The 23,379-nt window shown below is 43.3% G+C and overlaps 1 protein-coding gene across 5 annotated transcripts in view; it reads left to right on the top strand.

The window, feature by feature from the left end:
* LOC139759088 (uncharacterized) overlaps nt 1-23,379 on the top strand; it is a 138,397-nt gene that overhangs the window by 55,310 nt on the left and 59,708 nt on the right. For 4 of the 5 annotated variants that reach the window (XM_071681040.1, XM_071681036.1, XM_071681042.1 and 1 more), the window contains exon 2: nt 18,516-18,542. The exons of the other annotated variant lie outside the window; for it this stretch is intronic. In XM_071681040.1, the coding sequence (XP_071537141.1) occupies nt 18,516-18,542 (27 nt within the window). The remainder of the gene's footprint in view (nt 1-18,515; nt 18,543-23,379) is intronic. 5 annotated transcript variants of the gene reach the window in all.

The raw sequence follows: 23,379 nt of genomic DNA, 5'->3' as shown, positions 1-23,379 counted from the left end.
TCCATGTCTCTGATCAATCCTTCAGTAATGTTCAACACATCCTTATACAAGGCAGTGTATCGAATGAGTGGTGGATCACCCAACCTATAAACCTTACATTTCTGGAAGGGTGACATGCGAAGGCACCTCAGCATTTACAGACTCGTAAGATGTAACTTTCCTTTCGACTTGACTTCTTCAGTCAAGTCGAAGGATAAAAGGCTTTTAGAATATCTTAGACAAACGTAGTCTGATACCTGACAATACGTGGTTTTTTTTAGGAATGATAGATTCATCATAATTTATCTCATTAATCTTTTAGAATTATACTGTTCTTATTCGTGTTTTATGACCCCCATTTGACATAGTGGATTTCGAAATTGCCATCGATGAATTTTCTCTCGATAAATGATAGGGAAAACTCAGTTATCATTGGTCAAAAGACTAGCAGGACAGACACCAACCATATGTCGTAAATATAAACGCTGCAGAGGGGATATCAGTTACCACTGGTGTTCTCCAGGGTTCTGCACTGGTTCCATCGCCTAATTTGTGGTTTACGTTAACAAGACAAATGTTACATTTAACGATATATAAATCTGCAGGTGAGTCAAAATCAAGTAAAGGCAATATTGTTCAAAGGAATATACATATTTAGCTTAGATACCAGTTTACCAAAAAGGTAGATTGAGCACAAGATTTTTACTGAGACAAAATGTTCTTTTTCAAAATTCAATTTGACCACATTGATAATAATGACTACGATTTTGGTCCCTATCCTCATTCATAGTTGTAAAAATGACTGAAGTCTATTCAGCTTAGAGTCTTAAAACGTATTCTCTGGCCCAATTACGTAGAAAAAAAACCCATTCTTTAATAGAACAATTGATAAAATGTTTCAAAATAATTGAGGTATTATATTATGAAGATGATTTTTTTTATTAAACTCTTCACTGCAGTGGTTCCCAGACGTAGAGGGAATAGAATGACGCGCCACGCAAGAAGAACATGGTAAAAGCAAGGAAAAGTCCATAGATATAATGATGATTACACATATAGCATTAGTGGTGTCTGAAACCACCTCCCGAGCGATGGACAATCGGATTCGACAAACGCTTTAATGATAAGGGTATGTATGATTCGATTGTATCCATCGATCAAAGAACAAAAAAACCTCATCTCACTCTCTCTCTCTCTGTTATTACCATGTAAAGATATTCATGGAGCACCGTGGTGTAGCGGGTAGCGTTCCTAAGCGTGACGCATTCAAGAACCGCACAGGTTCGAAATCCTGGTAGCAGCAGTCGGTCCACAGTGACCCCAGTCGTTCATACACACGTAGAGGTTCGTCAGTAGAATGGTTACCCGGCTCAGGCTGGGTTTTATATACATACATATATATATATATATATATATATATATATATATATATATATATATATATATATATATATATATATATATATATATATATATATATATACGTGTGGCGACGGGAATGAATAAGGGCAGACAGTATGAATTATGTACATGTGTATATATGTATATGTCTGTGTGTGTATATATATGTTTACGTTGAGATGTATAGGTATGTATATATGCGTGTGTGGACGTGTATGTATATACATGTGTATATGGGTGGGTTGGGCCATTCTTTCGTCTGTTTCCTTGCGCTACCTCGCTAACGCGGGAGACAGCGACAGAGCATAATAAAATATAAATAAAGTGCGACACTTATAGATAGGCTTATTGTTGAATCCTCTCTTGTCACAGATAACAGCAGCACCATAAACATGAATGAAGCGACGGACAGATTAGATAATATCTTTTCAAATCTCTGTTGAACTGTGGCAGTATGCAAAAAGCAGCAGGCAGCTGACCTGACGTCCCTTGCCAGGTGGAGGGGAGGGTCATGTTACCGTTGTGGTCAACAGTTCCCAGACCAACTGTTGCTGGTCTCCTCCTGGTGGTGTGTATATAGTCTCTTGTTCACATCGAGTGTGTCCTCGTAAATGGCTTGAAATGCAGTGGGGAAAAACCTGGAGCTTCTGTGTTTACTTATCCAGCGAGTCTGCTCAAATCAGTGCTTCACACACACACACACACACACACACACACACACACACACACACACACACACACACACACACACACACACACACCCTACACACACACACACACAATCATCGCGGAGCAGACCACCCGTCACTCTCCTATCCACAGCTGCAGCAGGTGTTCACTGCCTTGCTTCCCTATCTAGGATCCTCCATCTCTGCTTTCCAGTGTTCTGGCCAGTGTGCGGCAGACGAAGTATACGCACTGGTAGACACTCACTTGATTCGCCATCCCTACACGCGATGGGGTGGACAAGACATCACAGGCACCCTACAAAACTTCAAGGTATATAGTTATACAAGTACAGACGGCAGGTTACAGGGTTGGGCTGAGGGGGCTACGTGTGTTCACCAGACTCACAGCTGAGAACCGTTCGACGCAAGCCTTCGGCATTGCGCCGTGCCACGCTAATAGATGACACACCACGTCAGCTACGTGTGGGTCAGTGTAACACCCCACTGTTTGTTACGCTGGCATAGCAAAATGCGTAGATGTGGCTAATTGGTCTTTGTTTAGCCTTGTTCGAGTAAGTTGCTTAACTCGTTGGTTTACGTCGGTCGTTGACGCGTTCCTGGATTGTGATGGTGTTGGCCTTTAACTCGCTACTTAAGCTTTGCTTTGGTGAAAGGCCATGTGCTGTCATACCCAGAGGGCCTCACCGCAGTGCTCAAGGACTATGCCATCGAGCTCACAGGTCTTACCTCCTTACTCAAGGGGTTCTACGTTTGTGCTCAAGGGTTCTGCCGTCGTGCTCAACGTTCCTGCCACTATGTGCTCAAGGGGTCGTATCTTCGTGCTCAAAAATCCGTACCACCGTGTGCTCAGGGGTAGCAGCGTCGTGGTCAGGGAGGAGGCGACTGCTACCCAAGATGGACACACTGCTGCTCCTCATCTGCCTATTATCGACTAAAGATAATCATGATTACCTATTTGTACCGTACGGGGTGGGAGTTTACACACACACGTGGGGGTTTCCTATATGATTCTGTTACGTCTATCTGGGTATATTATCTGAGATTTATGTACCTAGGCCTCCCTGCCTACATTTAGGTAGACGAAGGCGTCGTTCCCGAAGTCAAACAACGAAGGACGGCCTGCTTGCGTGCTTGCCTAGCTGTCCGCTCGCCCACCCGCTCTCCTCGCGTCCCCCTAACAAGGCTGGCGAAGCCAGGCCGGTTCAGGGTAATACAGAGACGGGCTCCAGCAGGTTCATGATGGACTGGCTGGCTTCGAGCCCATCAATCACACCCGGGCTGTGGCCCCTCGCAGCCAACCGCCCACACCATCCATCCATCGTCCCCCGGCGCGGGCAGCAGCTACAGCGGCGGCGGAGGAGACTCGGCGCAGGGGAGGGAGGAAAAGTCTAGCAGCCATTAACCCACAGTGCAGGAGTTCGTGTGCCTCCCCAGCTGGTAATTGGCCAGCAAGTTTTCGTGTTGGGATATGTACAAATTGGGGTCTGGTGTATGACTGATTATAATAGAATGGTGAAGCTTGCATGATAAGGGTAATAGTGCCTGTATGATCATATGGGGCAGGTGCCTGTATATTGTTGTTGTGTTTAGGGGTTAAGGTGCCTTAGCTACAGAATGTGAGGTTAGTGGATCCTGTATGGTAGGGTGATGATGCCTGTATGACATAATCTATGGGTACTAGATCCTGTATGATAAGCTGGTAGTGCCTGTATGACATAATGTAAGGGTACTGGATCCTGTATGATAAGCTGGTAGTGCCTGTATGACATAATGTAAGGGTACTAGATCCTGTATGATAAGCTGATAGTGCCTATATGACATAATGTAAGGGTACTGGATCCTGTATGATAAGCTGATAGTGCCTATATGACATAATGTAAGGGTACTAGATCCTGTATGATAAACTGATAGTGCCTGTATGATATATCTCGGGGTTATGGTACGGTGCCTGTATAAGTGTACTGTTGATGTTTTTTATATGATAGCGTTATAGTACCTGAGTTATAGCTTGTCTTACAGTGAGTGGTGACTGTAAGACTATAGTTATATGTGTAGTTTAACTCTGATGACCCTAAGGCCCTTGTATAGCATGTATGGTTCCGCCATGGCTCAACAATATACCTATACATGTCAGGGTTCGAAAGACACGTATCGTATGATTCACTCGTATGATAGACCCTCTTTGCATGAACTGATTAGCTACGACCTGTATGATAAGTCGTATCGTAAGACCTGTATGACACATTCTTAAGATAAGGCCTTGTTTATACGCGACGTATGATAAGACCATGATAATATCCCAGATGACGAAACCTCTACGAAAGAACATGAATGGTATATCCATTTGATGCTGCCTTAAGTCATGCAGTGGCTCAGTAAGCAGCGCACGATGAAACCCCACATGGTCTTAGAGCCTCCATAGTACACGTGTGGTATGAGAGAGCATTATATAACTCTCCTCACAGCACAGGCTTATCAAAGACCTCTGCATCTCTATGACACTCGATGCGCCGCCAAGAGGTCTGCTTTGGTAAATATCATATACCAGTATAAATCTAGCCTTGAAACGTGGTTTTTTTCTTGAACCACTCAACATCTCATGATGTCCGGCCTATGCCACTTCTAGCTGTGTTCTTTTTGCGTTTCCGATAACGTCTTAACCTTATCGGAAAAGGGATTTAGAGATAAGAGATGTGTTTTGCGTTTCCGATAACGTCTTAACCTTATCGGAAAAGGGATTTAGAGATAAGAGATGTGTTTTGCGTTCCCGATAACGTCTTAACCTTATCGGAAAAGGGATTTAGAGATAAGAGATGTGTTTTGCGTTTACGATAACGTCTTAACCCTATCGGAAAAGTGCTTTAGAGATAAGAGATGTGTTTTGCGTTTACGATAACGTCTTAACCTTATCGGAAAAGGGCTTTAGAGATAAAGAGATGTGTTTTGCGTTCCCGATAACGTCTTAACCTTATCGGAAAAGGGATTTAGAGATAAGAGATGTGTTTTGCGTTTACGATAACGTCTTAACCCTATCGGAAAAGTGCTTTAGAGATAAGAGATGTGTTTTGCGTTTACGATAACGTCTTAACCTTATCGGAAAAGTGCTTTAGAGATAAAGAGATGTGGCAAGTGGGTGATAGCAACAGGGAGGGCTGTTGCTTGTGTCTACTGCCCCTGTCGGCAGATATATATTCTTTTCTTTCATACTATTCGCCATTTCCCGCATTAGCGAGGTAGCGTTGAGAACAGAGGACTGGGCCCTTGAGGGAATATCCTCACCTGGGCCCCTTCTCTGTTCCCTCTTTTGGAAAATTAAAAAAAAAAGTGAGAGGGGAGGATTTCCAGCCCCCCGCTCCCTCCCTTTTTAGTCGCCTTCTACGACACGCAGGGAATACGTGGGAAGTATTCTTTCTCCCCTATCCCCAGGGAGATATATATATATATATATATATATATATATATATATATATATATATATATATATATATATATATATATATATATATATATATATATACATACATAAAACCCAGGACCCCCCATCTTTTGGAGCTTCAGCCGTTTCAAGGCTGCGCTACAGTCAGCAGCGGGGTAATGAAGGACTCCTTTGGAGTGAAAGTTCTTCGGCGAGGTAACTCCCGTTATTGCAAAACTCGCCGAAGGCGAGTTTTCACTTGCTGGGTGACCACGCACAAGCGGAGTCCAGTAATATATATATATATATATATATATATATATATATATATATATATATATATATATATATATATATATATATATATATATATATGTATATATATATATATATATATATATATATATATATATATATATATATATATATATATATATATATATATATATATATATATGTACGTAGATCATTTATGCGAAGGTTTTGTCATATTTACTTATTAAACATCATTTCACTGTTGGGTATTCTTCATTGTTAATTATACCTTACGGTGGTAACTTAGCACCTTCTCTAATTATCATACCTCATCGTAATGGTAAGTTCCTTGATAACACATAGTAAATGTCAGTTATCTCAGGTTTTACAACCCACTTTGTCTTGGGGAGCTTCACCCATTCAGTATTGCAGGACAGCATGATTAATCAGGGTGATATAGAGTTCCAGAAACAACAACTGCAGATATTAATTAGGCAAAGTTCATTATGATAAGGTGAGTGTGGGTTTTGTTACCTGTGGCCGGCACTACGAGCAGCAGCAGTGCTCAAAGGTCGTCCCGTCGTGCTCAAAGGTCGTCCCGTCGTGCTCAAAGCACCGTACCTTCATTTTCAGTGGGGAGGGGGGAGTCTATATTCCAGGGGGTTAAACACATCCCTCTCAGTGAGGGACAGCGCCATAGCTCTCGAGCCACTGGTCACACATCCCCATACAGTAGGAAAGCTGTAGAAGCGTGTCACTCCACACTAAGGCTCAGTATACCAGTGGGTGTGGAGGACCAGAGGCTGAATCATTGGCTGCCGGCCTTACACCATCGCCAACGGTCGGCGGGCGTGGCTTACTACCCTGGCGTTCTCGACCCCCAAGACGTTTCCTGTTCCTCTTCATCACAGTGACCACTTCTATCACCTCATCTTCTGTTGTTTGCCCTCATCGTCCAGACTATTCGATCTAATCATTTATTTATCTGTCTATTTTTCATATTTCTTGATATATACGATACAAATGGAGGTTAGCAAAGGTTATATGTCTCTTTCTTCACGTAGGCTACCTGGAGGAGGAGGGTCGTCATGTCTCTTTCTTCACGGAGACTACCTGGAGGAGGTGGTGGGTCGTCATGTCTCTTTCTTCACGTAGGCTACCTGGAGGAGGAGGGTCGTCATGTCTCTTTCTTCACGTAGGCTACCTGGAGGAGGTGGGTCGTCATGTCTCTTTCTTCACGGAGACTACCTGGAGGAGGTGGTGGGTCGTCATGTCTTTCTTCACGTAGGCTACCTGGAGGAGGAGGGTCGTCATGTCTCTTTCTTCACGTAGGCTACCTGGAGGAGGTGGTGGGTCGTCATGTCTTTCTTCACATAGGCTGCCTGGAGGAGGAGGTGGGTCGTCATGTCTCTTTCTTCACGGAGACTACCTGGAGGAGGAGGTGGTGGGTCGTCATGTCTCTTTCTTCACGGAGACTACCTGGAGGAGGAGGTGGGTCGTCATGTCTCTTTCTTCACGTAGGCTACCTGGAGGAGGAGGTGGGTCGTCAGGGGTTCCATCCCCCCACCCCCAACAGCTGTGACCGAATTTCCTTTGCTCCCCGGGTGGGTTGGGAAGCATAGTTTATAACGTTATTATGTTGCAGGCGGTAATTAGTGTAGCATAGACGGCTGGCCAGGCCAGGCCGGGCCGGGCCGGGCCAAGCTGATCCTGGAGAGCCACAGTAACCAGGTTCCAGCAGCTAAGCTTATTATCACAACTCCCCTCCTCCCCCTTCCGCATTATGTTCGAACGTCTCACACCGCGCGCCGTTGTCCCCTCCCTCCACTGGGTCTTGAAGCTCTGGTATCAAAAGAGCTCAACTAGTACTGTGTGGGGGGAAATCTGCTCGTACCTTATGGTTAGCCCCTGGTACTGTGCAGGTTCTCCTGGTACTGTGAACCTAGTACTTCGTGTGGTATTGTACCAGTACCATCTCCAACCAGGGTTGGGGGAAATCTGCTGGTACCTTACGGTTCGCCCCTGGTACTGTGCAGGTTCTCCTGGTACTGTGAGCCTGGTTCTTCGTGTGGTATTGTACCAGTACCATCTCCAACCTGGGTTGGGAGAAATCTGCTGGTACCTTACGGTTCGCCCCTGGTACTGTGCAGGTTCTCCTGGTACTGCGAGCCTAGTACTTCATGTGGTATTGTACCAGTACCATCTCCAACCTGGGTCGAGACAGTCATAGACAGAAGGAGGGTAAAGGTTACACCAGTGATGTTTTTTCTGTCACGTCTTCATGAGAGAACCTGTAGGCGATGGTGCTGGCGGAGGGGAGGTTGATTCCGTACATCTCCAACGTAGTGTCTGCATCGACACATGATTTCCTTGACGGGAGTGACTCATTATGAGTTTACAGGAGCTCAAGCCCCCGGCCATGTCGTTCTCATGACGTGAGCTGTGTGTGTGTCAGTCAGTTATCTGCAGGAGACATGATTGCTTCACATTTCTTCTCTCATCAAAACTCTCCTGCTGTTGGCTTTTTTCTCTTCTTCTATCTCTCTTTCTCTCTCTCTCATATACATATATATATATATATATATATATATATATATATATATATATATATATATATATATATATATATATATATATATATATATATGTTCAGTGAAGCTTTTCTCTTACTGCCCAAGACTTAATATGAGAGATATATCCGTTGCTAATCATAATTGGTTTCCCGTGATGGTGAAGTGGCCCATGTTAAGTGTTGTCTAGATATTACGTTGACTCGCTGCTCGGCAGGTGTGTGTGTGTGTGTGTGTGGGTCTCTCTCTCTCTCTCTCTCCTCCACACACACACTCCCCCTCGGTCTCGTCCCAGTAATACTACATCACCTGCAGTAGACATAGGTGGGCGATGCAATGCCATACATGAACGTCAGTAGAGATCGGCGGTGGATACATTGCCCTACATCTACTACAGTAGACTTTGACGGTAGATGAGACACCACACGTCAGGTAGAGTCGAAGTGTGACTGTTGAGACAGTACCATACATCAACCATATTGTAAGTCCGCAGACCACTTCCCTCCCTCCCACACACACACACACACACACACACACACACACACACACACACACACACATAAAACCAACGACTGAAAAAACGAACGAAAATCATAAGTGGTCATGCAGTATAGGACGTATTTCAACTAGGAAATATAATTAGAACACCTCCAGGATAGAACCTCAGGTATAGAGTTACACAAAGGCGTCCAGCGCAAGCCTTTAAGGTAAAACAACCCCCACATCCTTAAAACTAGGACGGCGGAACTCCACCTCCACTTCTCCCTCCCTCCCTGCCTCACCTCATGCCCTAAGAGCCGGACACAAACTTTCCTACACTTCTCACAATGTCACAAGAACATTACGATAACACTGGGACAGATCCTTCATCAGGATGTGCTAATGTTGAAACAGGAAAATGAGAGAATGACAAATCACAAAAGGTGACAAACTCCTTATCGCTTCAGATAAAAAAAGAAACATCCGGGTTGTGGTCCATGTTTTTCTTTTTACGTTTGTTTATGAATTAGGTCGTGATGGTGGCTGGCTGAGGCGAGTTTTTCCATAAGGCTGGTTTGATAAGCCTCTCGTGTACTTCATGACGTTATGAATAATAAGTCTTCGTGCCTAAGACAGACAGCGAAGAAGGATGATTTTGATATTGGTTTCACCTGGGACAGCTTAAGTGCTACGTGTGTGTACACGGCAGTATAGAGGAGCTGTGGCCTCAACTCCTTCCTCCTTCACATACTCAGAGGATACCCAGAGCTCATACCAGTTATGGGCTGTGTGGTTTGCGAGGTCTGGTTTCCATCCAGTCTCACGACTGTCCAAGGTTGGTTTCGTCTTGATTTTTTTTTAATATCATTATGACCCAGATATTATTTGACTGGTGGTCTATAGAAATAGATGGTTGAGGGTTTGTAGTTTCGTCTAAAGTCGCCTGCGATTCGGTTTTAGGTAGAGATGTGAGTCTGTAGGTTTTAGGACATAACATACCGCCTGCCACTAACTTATGTGTAAGGTCGCTCACGTGGGACATGACGTGAGTCGGCATATGGTTTAGTGGATCAGGGTGGTGACTACACACAGGTGAGAGTTTTTGAGTTTGTTTCACCGTCTAGCGTCTCGGTTTGTGCAGAAGCCTTCCTCAGACACACTTGAGTAATATGTATAAAAACGATACACTACTGATATCAGCAGGAGTATGCCTTCATCTCGCTAGACGCAGCATTGGTTTTCCCCACCTCCCAGTCGGCTGCCTCCCTCACTCTCCGAAACAGTCCTCTTCCATCCCATGGCCCTCATAGTTATTGGCAGCTCCTTCCTAGGCCCTCCCTCTCTGCTGTATCCTGCCACCCATCCTTCCTCCTTTGGCATCCATCTTCCTCCGTCTGTCGCCCTCGCTCCCTTACACACAATCTCTCCCTCTCTCACACGGCACTCAGTAACACTAATTCTCGCGACTCCTTCCGCGTAACTCTGGGTTTCCCTGTGGTGAGCGCTACGCGCTAGCCCTACCATTTTTAGTAAAGTCTCGACTGAAGTGATTGCACCAGTCTTCCTCGTTGGCAGACGTACATAATGTCGTCGTACTTTCCCAAGGGAGCACGACCCCTACTGCCAGAGCTACTCCCTCCTCCTCCTCAGCCTCCTCCTCCTCCTCAGCCTTCTCCGCCGCCTCAGCCTCCTCCTCCTCCGCCGCCTCAGCCTCCTCCTCCTGCAGTGTCTCACGTGACGCTGCTCTCCCGTCAGTGTCATTGCCATGGCCGTAACTCCGTCAGGTAAATAAGACTAATAATGACACCTTCACCGTCGAGATAATTACACGAAAGTGCACTTGGGAACTTATCATGTTTCATTCCCCCGTGCACTCACAGGAATATATATATATATATATATATATATATATATATATATATATATATATATATATATATATATGAGCGTGACATGACAGTGAAGATTGAGAAGGAGGTGGGTGATGATGATGATGATGATGATCACAGCATCTGTAACGGCTACACTGTCTCTAGCGGTCGCAGCAGTGCCCAGACATGCAGAAATGCTGAGAAAAAGCCCCAAGGCAAAGTGTTATATATATATATATATATATATATATATATATATATATATATATATATATATATATATATATATATATAGTGAGCGTGATCTAGTATATATATTCTGATAACCACGAGGAAAATGAAACACGATAAGTTCCCAAGCGCACTTTCATGTCATGATCACATCGTCAGGGGAGATATATAAGGAGGAGATAGAAGACAGTGTGGGTTGATATACAAGGAAGAGACGTAACCCCTGGGAACTTATTGCATTTAATTTTCCTCGTAGTTATCTGCATATATATGTATATATATATATATATATATATATATATATATATATATATATATATATATATATATATATATATATATATATATAAACACTTGTTAGTGGGAGAGGACCTGGTACATAATACAGAAAAGGGAGAAATGACACATGATACAGGAGGCGGAGTGGGGGGGATGTGAGAGCACAGCATCTGGTAAATGGGAGTAAGGAAACTTCACCTGGTGATTAAAGGAAACTCCACCTGGTAATTACTGAGAGGAGACAACAGCGTGGCTCCGAGCGAGAGGTAAAGATGATTTGGTGTAGGGAGGAGGTTGTCACACGTAGTCACAGGGCGAAGGGAGGTGGTGACACGTGGGTAAGGGAGAGGCAGGGCGTTACGTGGTGCCGGGAGACAGCAGATAACACGTGTTACGTGGAAATAGCACAGGGAGGAAGATACCACATAGTACTTTGTAAGGTAACGCTTGATGCTTGTAGAGAGGGTGGTGTTACAGGATGTTGGAGGGAGTAGATAACACGTGGTAACAGGGGAGAGGACAGAGCACCTAATGCTGGGAGAGGAGTTGTCACAGGGAGGGAGATAACGCATGGTACAGGGAGAGGAGGGAGGGAGGGAGATAAGGCATGGTACAGTGAGGGAAGGAGGGAGGGAGGGAGATAACGCATGGTACAGGGAGAGGAGGGAGGGAGGGAGATAAGGCATGGTACAGGGAGAGGAGGAGGGAGGGAGATAACGCATGGTACAGGGAGGGAAGGAGGGAGGGAGGGAGATAACGCATAGTGCAGGGAGGGAAGGAGGGAGGTAGATAACACACGGTACAGGGAGAGGAAGAGGTAGAAGGAAGCTATGGTACAGGGAGATAAGGGAGGGAGACGGTAACCAAGGAAGGGTGGGGGAAGAGGTAGCACCTGGTCCAGGGAGAAGGAGAGGGAGGGAAGGATGTACTGCACAAATTAAATTGGCTGGATCTCCTGCAGGGGGATGCCAAACACTCCCAGCCATAATTACACTGGAATCGATTCCCGTGTGGTTATGATATAATTGTCGCCCTCCGCGTTCTTCATGTGACTGCACGTAACAGGCGTGAACCAAATTAGTCGCCCGTGTTTATGTGGGAGGTGAGTGTCGACCCACCCACCCACCGGCCACGCTGCTCACCCAGGGCAGCCCTCCAGGGGAGACCGTCTCCACAAGAATGTCTTCTTCATATTGGCTCCTCGCTCTTAAGAGTTTTAATCATTGTTTTTTCTTCTTATTAGACATCAGTGAATTTATTGCCCATGTTTCTATAATTGTATACGTCCACCGAGCGTCTGTAGATTAGATACACATATGTATAGAACAGATGACAGAGTCTTAGAGGGAAAAATATCCTCCCTTGGCTCCTTGCTCCTTCTTTCTTTGGGAAAGTAATGCAGGAAGGGAGGGTTTCCAGCCACTCGCTCCCGCCCCTCTTAGTCGCCTTCTACGACACGCAGGGAATACGTGGGAAGTATTCTTTCTACCCTATCCCCAGGGATAATATATATATATATATATATATATATATATATATATATATATATATATATATATATATATATATATATATATATATATATATGTATGTATATATATATATATATATATATATATATATATATATATATATATATAATTAGCGTACTTACGGTTGATGTCATTTCGTTTTCGATATATTTAGAAAGACACACCCTCTTATTTCAGTGTTGATGCTTCATAGTCACGGTCAATGATATCAGTAATGCCAAGCGCTTAAGACGAGGTCACGGCTCTGTATGAACCATACAATAACGTCGTGTATGGCCGTCTCTCTGGTTTGCTCCGGATGCACCCTACCCCAGACGCCTCCCTTGGCACCACATCGGCGGCTGTGTTAGGAATGATACGCGAGTGCCAAGTACATGTTAGGCCGGCCAGTGGTGAGGACACCTGTATACACACATAGGCGGTGGTAACGTGCAACAGGAGGTGGTAAACTGAGCCACAACCCGCCAGGGGTGTTACCACAACTGGGCACCAACAGCTACAACATAGAACAACATCGGACAACAACAAAAATGGGAAGACATCGTTCGTCCGAAACGATATTCCCATTTTCTTCAACATCGGACAACAACAAAAATGGGAAGACATAGTTCGTCCGGAACGATATTCCCATTTTCTTCGCTATGGGTATTGACGTTTTGTATAGCGCCTTCGTAACGCCTGGTATACCTTACACTGGTTGGCTAGTCCCTCTCCTGCCTCACATACTACCGCAACCCACCCTACAGGACTGAGTTAACTTATGGATTTATAAAGACCTGTGCGTTACGTTAACTGGAGAAGATTATGAGAGATTTTTGTAATATAGTACATTGGTTAGGATATACTGAGAACCTCTCAAGTATCAAGGATGACTTTAAGAGTAAACTTTTAATATTCCAAAAGAAGGAACAGAGAAGGGGGCCAAGTGAGGATATTCCCTCAAAGGCTCAGTCCTCTGTTCTTAACGCTACCTCGCTTACGCGGGAAATAGCGAATAGTATGAAAAAAAAGAAGAAAAAAAAAATATATATATATATGTATATGTATATATATATATATATATATATATATATATATATATATATATATATATATATATATATATATATATATATACTGATGGTTTGATAGTGGCTTATATTCCCTTGGAGAAGAAGAAAAAAGGAAAATAAGTCTACCGTTTAAGAATTGAGTTAAATCATGAAGTCCCTGGTTGATGTGCTGCCATCACCTCCCGTGTTTGAACACTGTCGCCAGTCGTGGAGGAAAAGTGTCTTGGACGCGATTCAACCGCCGCTGCCGCCAGCCTGCCAGCCAGCCAGCCAGCCAGCTAGCCAGCTAGCCAGCCAGCCAGCCAGCCAGCCAGGATTAAATGAGAGATCGGTAGCCAATTCATGTGGCCCAGGAGGAACAGGCCATGGCCACAATTCCTCCCCAGAAGCCTACATCTTTGAAAGTACAATATAGCTTAGGAAAGCTATGAGATGAGTGGGTGGGTATACACAGGTTCGACGCTGTTCTCACTTCGATGTCAGAGGTGCACGTTGGGGCACACCACTTTACCGCTGCTTCCCATGGTAGGTGACATGACCCCCCGGCATCAAGCAGTTGTGTGTTTCCCACACACCTCAGGGTCACCACCGCCTGCTCCTCCCGCCTCCCGAGTGAACTCACGGGGCAGACATCTCCCGCCCCGTCTGTCTGACTGACTCCTACCTCGTGAAGGCCTCTGCACCTCGTATTGTTAAGACCTGATGGTTTATCTCTTGTGCCCGTCCCTCCTTCGTATGACCTATGCAAAATTGGATTTCTTGATGATTCTCACCGCTTCAATTTTTTTTTTTTTTTATCTTGTGCCTGATTTTCGCGCGTTGTTTTGTGCCGCTGTATACGGCGTGGACGTGAAGCCTCCGTTGTTGCTGTACCGTGTTCTGACAGAAGCTGTTACTGCTGCTGTACCCTCCGGCCCTGAAACTATTACTGCTGCAGCACCGTGTCGCCCCACTGCTACTTCTGCTGCTGCTGCTGCTGCTGCTGCTTGTTACAAGTGTATTGCTTTTCATTAGTTATATGGCCGTCGCTCCGCTTCTGTTTTGACCACCACCACCACCGCCGCTACCCATTTCCCTCCCGCTTCTCCCGTCCCTCTTCCATCGCCCGCACGTCCCTCCCTATATCTTCCTTCGCTTGGATGGTTCGGGGAGTAAGAACGCAGAGGTGGTTAAGAGCAGGGGAAGGTGTGGGGAGGAGAGGTACAGCCGAGCAGGAGGAGATAGTCATGCGATATACTGATCAATGGTTGTAGGTGTTACCGAGACGCGTGAGTGGGTTCCCTGGGTACGTCTTCTCAGCGTCATCAGGCACCTCCTCCTCCGTCGCCCCACCATCACAGCTGCCGCCCGGCCTCTACCATCACTTAGCCGAATTAGAGTCCCACCCTCCCCAAGGGCCCTGGCTGGCTTAGGGCCCCCTTGTGCCACCTCTTCTCCCATGACAGCTACCCTCCCGCCACCACTGCCACAGTCCCTCCTCGTTAGCGCCTCGCCCTACGGCACTGCCGCCCCTCCGGCGGGCAGAAATGAGGTCACACACAGACACACACAGGCGGTCACACATGTCCGGACTCAAAGGTTGTATCCTCTGTTCATCTTTGCCGCAGTCAGTGCTCAGATCGCGTGTCGTTAATTTGCTGATTTGTGTACGTTAATTTATGGGGGGGTGGGAAAGTATCAAACATTTGCTAATTTTGAGTTGTGAGTTATGCCTTCGAGTCCTGGTTTTTTGAGACAGCCACCAGGGGATGGGTGTGAGGTGTGTGTGTGTGTGTGTGTGTGTGTGTGTGTGTGTGTGTGTGTGTGTGTGTGTGTGTGTGGTAGTGTGGTGGGACACAAACGCTAGTGGTTAACACTTTTTCTTAGGGCAGCTGGCATGGGATCTCGTTATAACTCGTACATATGTAATGCAGTTTTACATGTGTATCCCGGGAGCATATATATATATATATATATATGTATATATGTATATATATATATATATATATATATATATATATATATATATATATATATATATATATATATATATATCCTCCCCTCTCGTTTTTTTTTTTAATTTTCCAAAAGAAGGAACAGAGAAGAGGGCCATGTGAGGATATTCCCTCAAAGGCCCAATCCTCTGTTCTTAACGCTACCTCGCTATCGCGGGAAATGGCGAATAGTATGAAAAAAAAAAAAAATATATATATATATATATATATATATATATATATATATATATATTTATCCCTGGGGATAGGGGATTAAGAATACTTCCCACGTATTCCCTGCGTGTCGTAGAAGGCGACTAAAAGGGGAGGGAGCGGGGGGCTGGAAATCCTCCCCTCTCGGTTTTTTTTTTTTTTTTTTTTTTTTTTCAAAAGAAGGAACAGAGAATTGTGCCAGGTGAGGGTATTCCCTCAAAGGCCCAGTCCTCTGTTCTTAACGCTACCTCGCTAATGCGGGAAATGGCGAATAGTTTGAAAGAAAAAGAAAAGAATATATATATATATATATATATATATATATGTATTCTAGATACTAAAATGATACATATCACTCAAGAACACCTGTAGTTTTCTTTATGTATCTCGCGAGCATATCACTTCTACATACTAATATGTGTTCATAATATATGTAGTGTTACACATATATATCTCTCTACAGCTTATCTTCTCTATATACTAAATAGATACGTATTAACGTTGGTGACACAATTCTACACATGTATCTCCACAGTTCCTCTTTACAAATGTTTTTTATATACGTAAGACAACCAGTGACACATTTAACTTTATATATCCGTCAGTATCTTTCCTAAATAGATAAACATCTGCTTTGCATACTGATGCAGATTATTATTTTTTTTCCCTCTGGCTGAGGTAGTGAGCTGTTTCCCGTTCTTTCTTCCTGATGAAATTATTTAACAGATTAGAAAAAATTGACATTAACGAAGGAAAACACTATAGCAATAGGTGTTCGGGCTGTCCCGTAAACCTGTCAAAATCACGTACAATTCCAAGTATTTTTAGATTCATTTATACACTTTTCCTCTTACCACAGATACGTTTAATCGGGTCAATATATATATATATATATATATATATATATATATATATATATATATATATATATATATATATATATATATATATATTTCTTTCTTTCCTACTATTCGCCATCTCCCGCGTTAGCGAGGTAGCGTTTAAGAACAGAGGACTGGGCCTTTGAGGGAATATCCTCACCTGGCCCCCTTCTCTGTTCCTTCTTTTGTGTGTGTGTGTGTGTGTGTGTGTTTGGTCGTTTATTATTATTTACTGTTTCCTGATTTGTGAAAGAGGCAGATATGGTGGCAATATTGACACAGCAGGTGGTAAAGCTGAAATTTTTATTTCATGGAAGAATATATATATATATATATATATATATATATATATATATATACATATATGTCATACAAACCTCCAACAGCCAGGATCAAACCCGGGACCCCTGTGCAACAGGCGGGAGCGCTACCGCTAGGCTATGATCGACCGTCATAGGGGAAATGACTATTCGAATACTATTCACTCGAATACCAACGTGATAGATAGATAGATAGATAGATAGATAGATAGATAGATAGATAGACGTTTCCCCAAGTCAGGATATGTAATGGGCAGGATGTAATAGGCAAGATCACAGGTACGTTCACTCTCCTTAAAAATTGGAACAGATTTGAAATTTTGAGTTGCTGACGCACTGATGCTTGAGAAAGCTGGCTATCTATACGTAGTCCTGAACAGTTCTGTTAGTTTCACGCTCCATTCAGAGACATTGCCGTTGTCAAGTGGTTTCTTATAGTTTTTTTATTTTAAAAATCAGTTTGTATTTATGTAAAACTTTGCAAGAATATTCAAAAGACGAATTTTGTAGAATTATCTAAACGTGTTTTACAGTGCAACATGCTTGCTTTATTTAGTCTGGGGTGTAGAGTATGTTAGTGATTCACTTATGATTTTACTGTTGAGCATGACCAGATGACCTGGGCTTTGACCTGACCCCCTGGCGGGCAGGTCAGAGGGCAGGCCATCATACAAAAGGGGTCGTACCGACGTGCTCAAGGGTTGCACCGTTGTGCATAAGGGTCGTACCGTCGTGCTCGAGGGTGTACCGTCGTGGTCAAGGGTTGTACCGTCGTGTTCAAGGGTCGTACCGTCGTGCTCAAGGGTCGTACCGTCGTGCTCAAGGGTTGTACCGTCGTGTTCAAGGGTCGTACCGTCGTGCTCAAGGGTCGTACCGTCGTGCTCAAGGGTCGTACCGTCGTGCTCAAGGGTCGTACCGTCGTGCACAAGGGTCGTACCGTCGTGCTCAAGGGTCGTACCGTCGTGCACAAGGGTCGTACCGTCGTGCTCAAGGGTCGTCCCGTCGTGCACAAGGGTCGTACCGTCGTGCTCAAGGGTCGTACCGTCGTGCTCAAGGGTCGTACCGTCGTGCTCAAGGGCCGTACCTGTGTATCTCATCATATCATTTAATATTCAAAGTTAATTCATATCTTAAGTAAGTAAGTAAGTTGGGAATTCTTATCTTTCTCTTCACACATTTCTCCCATCCTTGACAAATCGCATTTGATCTCCCTCTCACATATATTGTTTCCCATGTAATTGTTGTAGGTAGTTAGCACAGACCCAAATAACCACCCCACACCCCACCCACACTTATGTCCTTGTTATTTTGTGTTAACTGCAATTCGATGATCACCTGTCCATACGGGAGTAATTAACGTATTGCTCATTACAGATGCCTTCACCTTTAACGCTACAGCAGGTAGGGAAGCACCGCTCACCACGCCTGGGTTACTCAGCTGGCTATGGGGGTCTGTGGTGGTGATGACACACTCCGTTCGTGAATAACATACTCATCTAAGTTCTCTCAAGGGGGGGCTTTTGATGGCGAAGCTGAGCTCATGGATGGTTTATATGTGCTTCGATTTGATGGTGAAGCTTAGTTTATGGATGGTTTATATGTACCTAGCTTTGATGGTGAAGCTTAGTTTATGGATGGTTTGTATGTACGTAGCTTTGATGGTGAAGCTTAGTTTATGGATGGTTTGTATGTACGTAGCTTTGATGGTGAAGCTTTGTTTATGGATGGTTTATATGTATCTAGCTTTGATGGTGAAGCTTAGTTTATGGATGGTTTATATGTACGTAGCTTTGATGATGAAGCTTAGTTTATGGATGGTTTATATGTACCTAGCTTTGATGATGAAGCTTAGTTTATGGATGGTTTATATGTGCTTAGCTTTGATGGTGAAGCTTAGTTTATGGATGGTTTATATGTACCTAGCTTTGATGGTGAAGCTTAGTTTATGGATGGTTTATATGTACGTAGCTTTGATGATGAAGCTTAGTTTATGGATGGTTTGTATGTGCTTAGCTTTGATGGTGAAGCTTAGTTTATGGATGGTTTATATGTACGTAGCTTTGATGGTGAAGCTTAGTTTATGGATGGTTTGTATGTGCTTAGCTTTGATGGTGAAGCTTAGTTTATGGATGGTTTATATGTACCTAGCTTTGATGGTGAAGCTTAGTTTATGGATGGTTTATATGTACCTAGCTTTGATGGTGAAGCTTAGTTTATGGATGGTTTATATGTACGTAGCTTTGATGGTGAAGCTTAGTTTATGAATGGTTTATATGTACCTAGCTTTGATGGTGAAGCTTAGTTTATGGATGGTTTATATGTACCTAGCTTTGATGGTGAAGCTTAGTTTATGGATGGTTTATATGTATCTAGCTTTGATGGTGAAGCTTAGTTTATGGATGGTTTATATGTACCTAGCTTTGATGGTGAAGCTTAGTTTATGGATGGTTTATATGTACGTAGCTTTGATGGTGAAGCTTAGTTTATGAATGGTTTATATGTACCTAGCTTTGATGGTGAAGCTTAGTTTATGAATGGTTTATATGTGCTTAGCTTTGATGGTGAAGCTTAGTTTATGGATGGTTTATATGTACGTAGCTTTGATGGTGAAGCTTAGTTTATGAATGGTTTATATGTACCTAGCTTTGATGGTGAAGCTTAGTTTATGGATGGTTTATATGTACCTAGCTTTGATGGTGAAGCTTAGTTTATGGATGGTTTATATGTACGTAGCTTTGATGGTGAAGCTTAGTTTATGAATGGTTTATATGTACCTAGCTTTGATGGTGAAGCTTAGTTTATGGATGGTTTATATGTACGTAGCTTTGATGGTGAAGCTTTGTTTATGGATGGTTTATATGTACCTAGCTTTGATGGTGAAGCTTAGTTTATGGATGGTTTATATGTACCTAGCTTTGATGGTGAAGCTTAGTTTATGGATGGTTTATATGTATCTAGCTTTGGCAGTGAAGCTTAGGTCATGGCTAGCTTATGTACTTAGCTTTGGTGCTGAAGCTAAGTTCTAAGTACCTACCTTTGGTGGTGAAGCAAACTTCATGGCTAGCTTATATACTTAGCTTTGGAGGTGAAGCTTAGTTCATGGCTAATTTATATACTTAGCTTTGTAGATGAAGTTTAGTTCATGGCTAGTTTACCTAGCTTGGCGGTAAAGCTTGGTTCATAGCTAGTTTATGTACTTAGCTTTGGCGGTGAAGCTAAGTTAATGTTTGGCTTATGTACCTAGCTAGCTTTGGAGGTGAAGCTTAGTTCATAGCTGGCTTAGCTTCGAGTGTGTAGTTCGCTTATGACTTGCTTTCTCTCGAATAGGTGACCCAGCTATTAGGTATTTTACTCATACCATATTACTACTCTCTGAATGAACTGATGGTAAGACTAAACTCATGATTTGGCTTCCTCATCCGTCTCATTATTTACTCATCACTTGCTTCTGGGTCTTCATAGTTCGATCATATATGTTGGTTTCTTAATTTGACTCATTATTGATGGCACACTATGCTGTATGACTCATCTTCCTCATGATTTTAGCGATGAGACTCATACATTGGTTACTCATGTCCATCACAGGTTTAGAGGCGAGGCACTGTTTTCTTACCCACCTTACTCACTGGCCGAGTTGTGAGACTCGGTCATTCATGTCTTCATTACTCACCGTACTCACGTGTAGTGGCAGTAGACTGACTTGTAGCTTAGTTATTCATCTTACTCATGGTTCATATCCCACAGATCATGGGATATATATATATATATATATATATATATATATATATATATATATATATATATATATATATATATATATATACATATATATATATATATATATATATATATATATATATATATATATATATATATATATATATATATACATATATATATACATATATATATATATATATATATATATATATATATATATATATATATATATATATATATATATATATATATATATTTACAAGAGAGAAATACTTATACAGTAAGCCGTACTTCACAATAATCTTGAAATAACATAATGCATCAGACAACCCAAGTAAAAACATAGGAACAAAGAAGCAAATTCCCAGAAATTAAACTTTGTCATTAGAATAATCACCAAATCATAAGACTGGAGCCCTGTCCTTTCTTGGGGTGTCCCGTCCCGTCCCAGGAGCGGTCAGTTTTAGTGTCCCATCCTCTGTCATAAACTGACCCACCCACCATTGTCCTCAGTGGTCCAAGAAATCCTGCAGATTTCCCGCGCCGCTGCTGCAGAGTCTCTCTCTCTCTCTCTCTCTCTCTCTCTCTCTCTCTCTCTCTCTCTCTCTCTCTCTCTCTCTCTCTCTCTCTCTCTCTCTCTCTCTCTCTCTCTCTCTCTCTCTCTCTCTCTCTCTCTCTCTCTCTCTCTCTCTCTCTCTCCCCTCGTCCGTCCGTCCGCCCGTCCGTCCGTGTCTGTTTATTTCATAACAGGCGGTCAGGGGGTAGAGCGTGGGGATCATCTCTCATTATACTGTTACTCCCTATGGCCTTCGTCCGCTCCATATATCCCCCTCCTTGTCCCATCTATGTCATCTCCGTTTTAGTTCATTCATGTTACAGACGTATTGGTATTCCGTACACACACACACACACACACACACACATATATATATATATATATATGTATATATATATATATATATATAATATATATATATATATATATATATATATATATATATATATATATATATATATATATATATATATATATATATATATATATATATATATATATATATATATATATATTCCTATGAGTCCACGGGGGGAAATGAAACACGATAAATTCCCAAGTGCACTTTCGTGTCATAATCACATCATCAGGGGAGACACAAGAGAGAAATATAACAGTCAGTTGATATACAGCGAAGAAACGTACCCAGGACGCCATTTGGTAAACAACTGACTACTCGAATATATATATATATATATATATATATATATATATATATATATATATATATATATATATATATATATATATATGTATATATATATATATATATATATATATATATATATATATATATATATATATATATATATATATATATATACGTATTCTTAAGTGGTTTTACAAAGTAGTGGTGTTGCGTAAACTGACGACTGAGCTGGGTGTATGTGCGAAGAGTTGCCGCTTTGGAAGTGCTCTCTGGCGACGTAGAAGAGACGTGTTTGTAAGGTGGGTCGGGCGCTTGTGTACCTTGAGCCTTCCGCCGCTGTTTTACTGCCCTCCAAACTACAGGATCCACCAGGACTGGTGACATACCTGGGTCCTATAGGATCCGCCAGGACTGGTGACATACCTGGGTCCTACAGGATCCAATAGGACTGGCGACATACCTGGGTCCTACAGGATCCGCCAGGACTGGTGACATACCTGGGTCCGACAGGATCCGCCAGGACTGGTGATATACCTGGGTCCTACAGGATCCGCCAGGACTGGTGACATACCTGGGTCCTACAGGATCCACTAGGACTGGTGGCATACCTGGGTCCTACAGGATCCGCCAGGACTGGTGACATACCTGGGTCCTACAGGATCCGCCAGGACTGGTGACATACCTGGGTCCTACAGGATCCGCCAGGACTGGTGACATACCTGGGTCCTACAGGATCCGCCAGGACTGGTGACATACCTGGGTCCTACAGGATCCGCCAGGACTGGTGACATACCTGGGTCCTACAGGATCCGCCAGGACTGGCGACATACCTGGGTCCTACAGGAGCCGCCAGGACTGGCGACATACCTGGGTCCTACAGGATCCGCCAGGACTGGTGGCATACCTGGGTCCTACAGGATCCTCCAAGACAGTAGGTCACGACACGTCAATACGGACGGAACCAGACTTGAGTGTAGATCAGAATGGGACACCTGCGTCCCCAACACGGACTAGCATGAACCTCTGTCTCCAACACGGACTAGCACGAGCCACTGCCCCCAACACGGACGAACATGAATCACTGTCCCAACACGGACCAGCATGAACCACTGTCCCCAACACGGACTAACGTGAACCACTCCCCCCAACACGGACCAACATGGACCAGTGTCCCCAACACGGACCAACATAAACCAGTCTCTTGATCTGGGAGAACAGCTATAACGGGCCCATTTCGACGGCATGAACCTCCTGTAGTTGAATGGTTACCTTGCGTACTCCTGGCATTCTTCAACTGTTCGTGGTGTTCCTGT

Source organism: Panulirus ornatus, chromosome 32 (assembly GCF_036320965.1).
Source record: "Panulirus ornatus isolate Po-2019 chromosome 32, ASM3632096v1, whole genome shotgun sequence".
NCBI lineage: Eukaryota > Metazoa > Arthropoda > Malacostraca > Decapoda > Palinuridae > Panulirus > Panulirus ornatus.
Note: the sequence above shows the minus strand (reverse complement) of the source record. Positions and strands in the feature narration are given on the sequence as shown.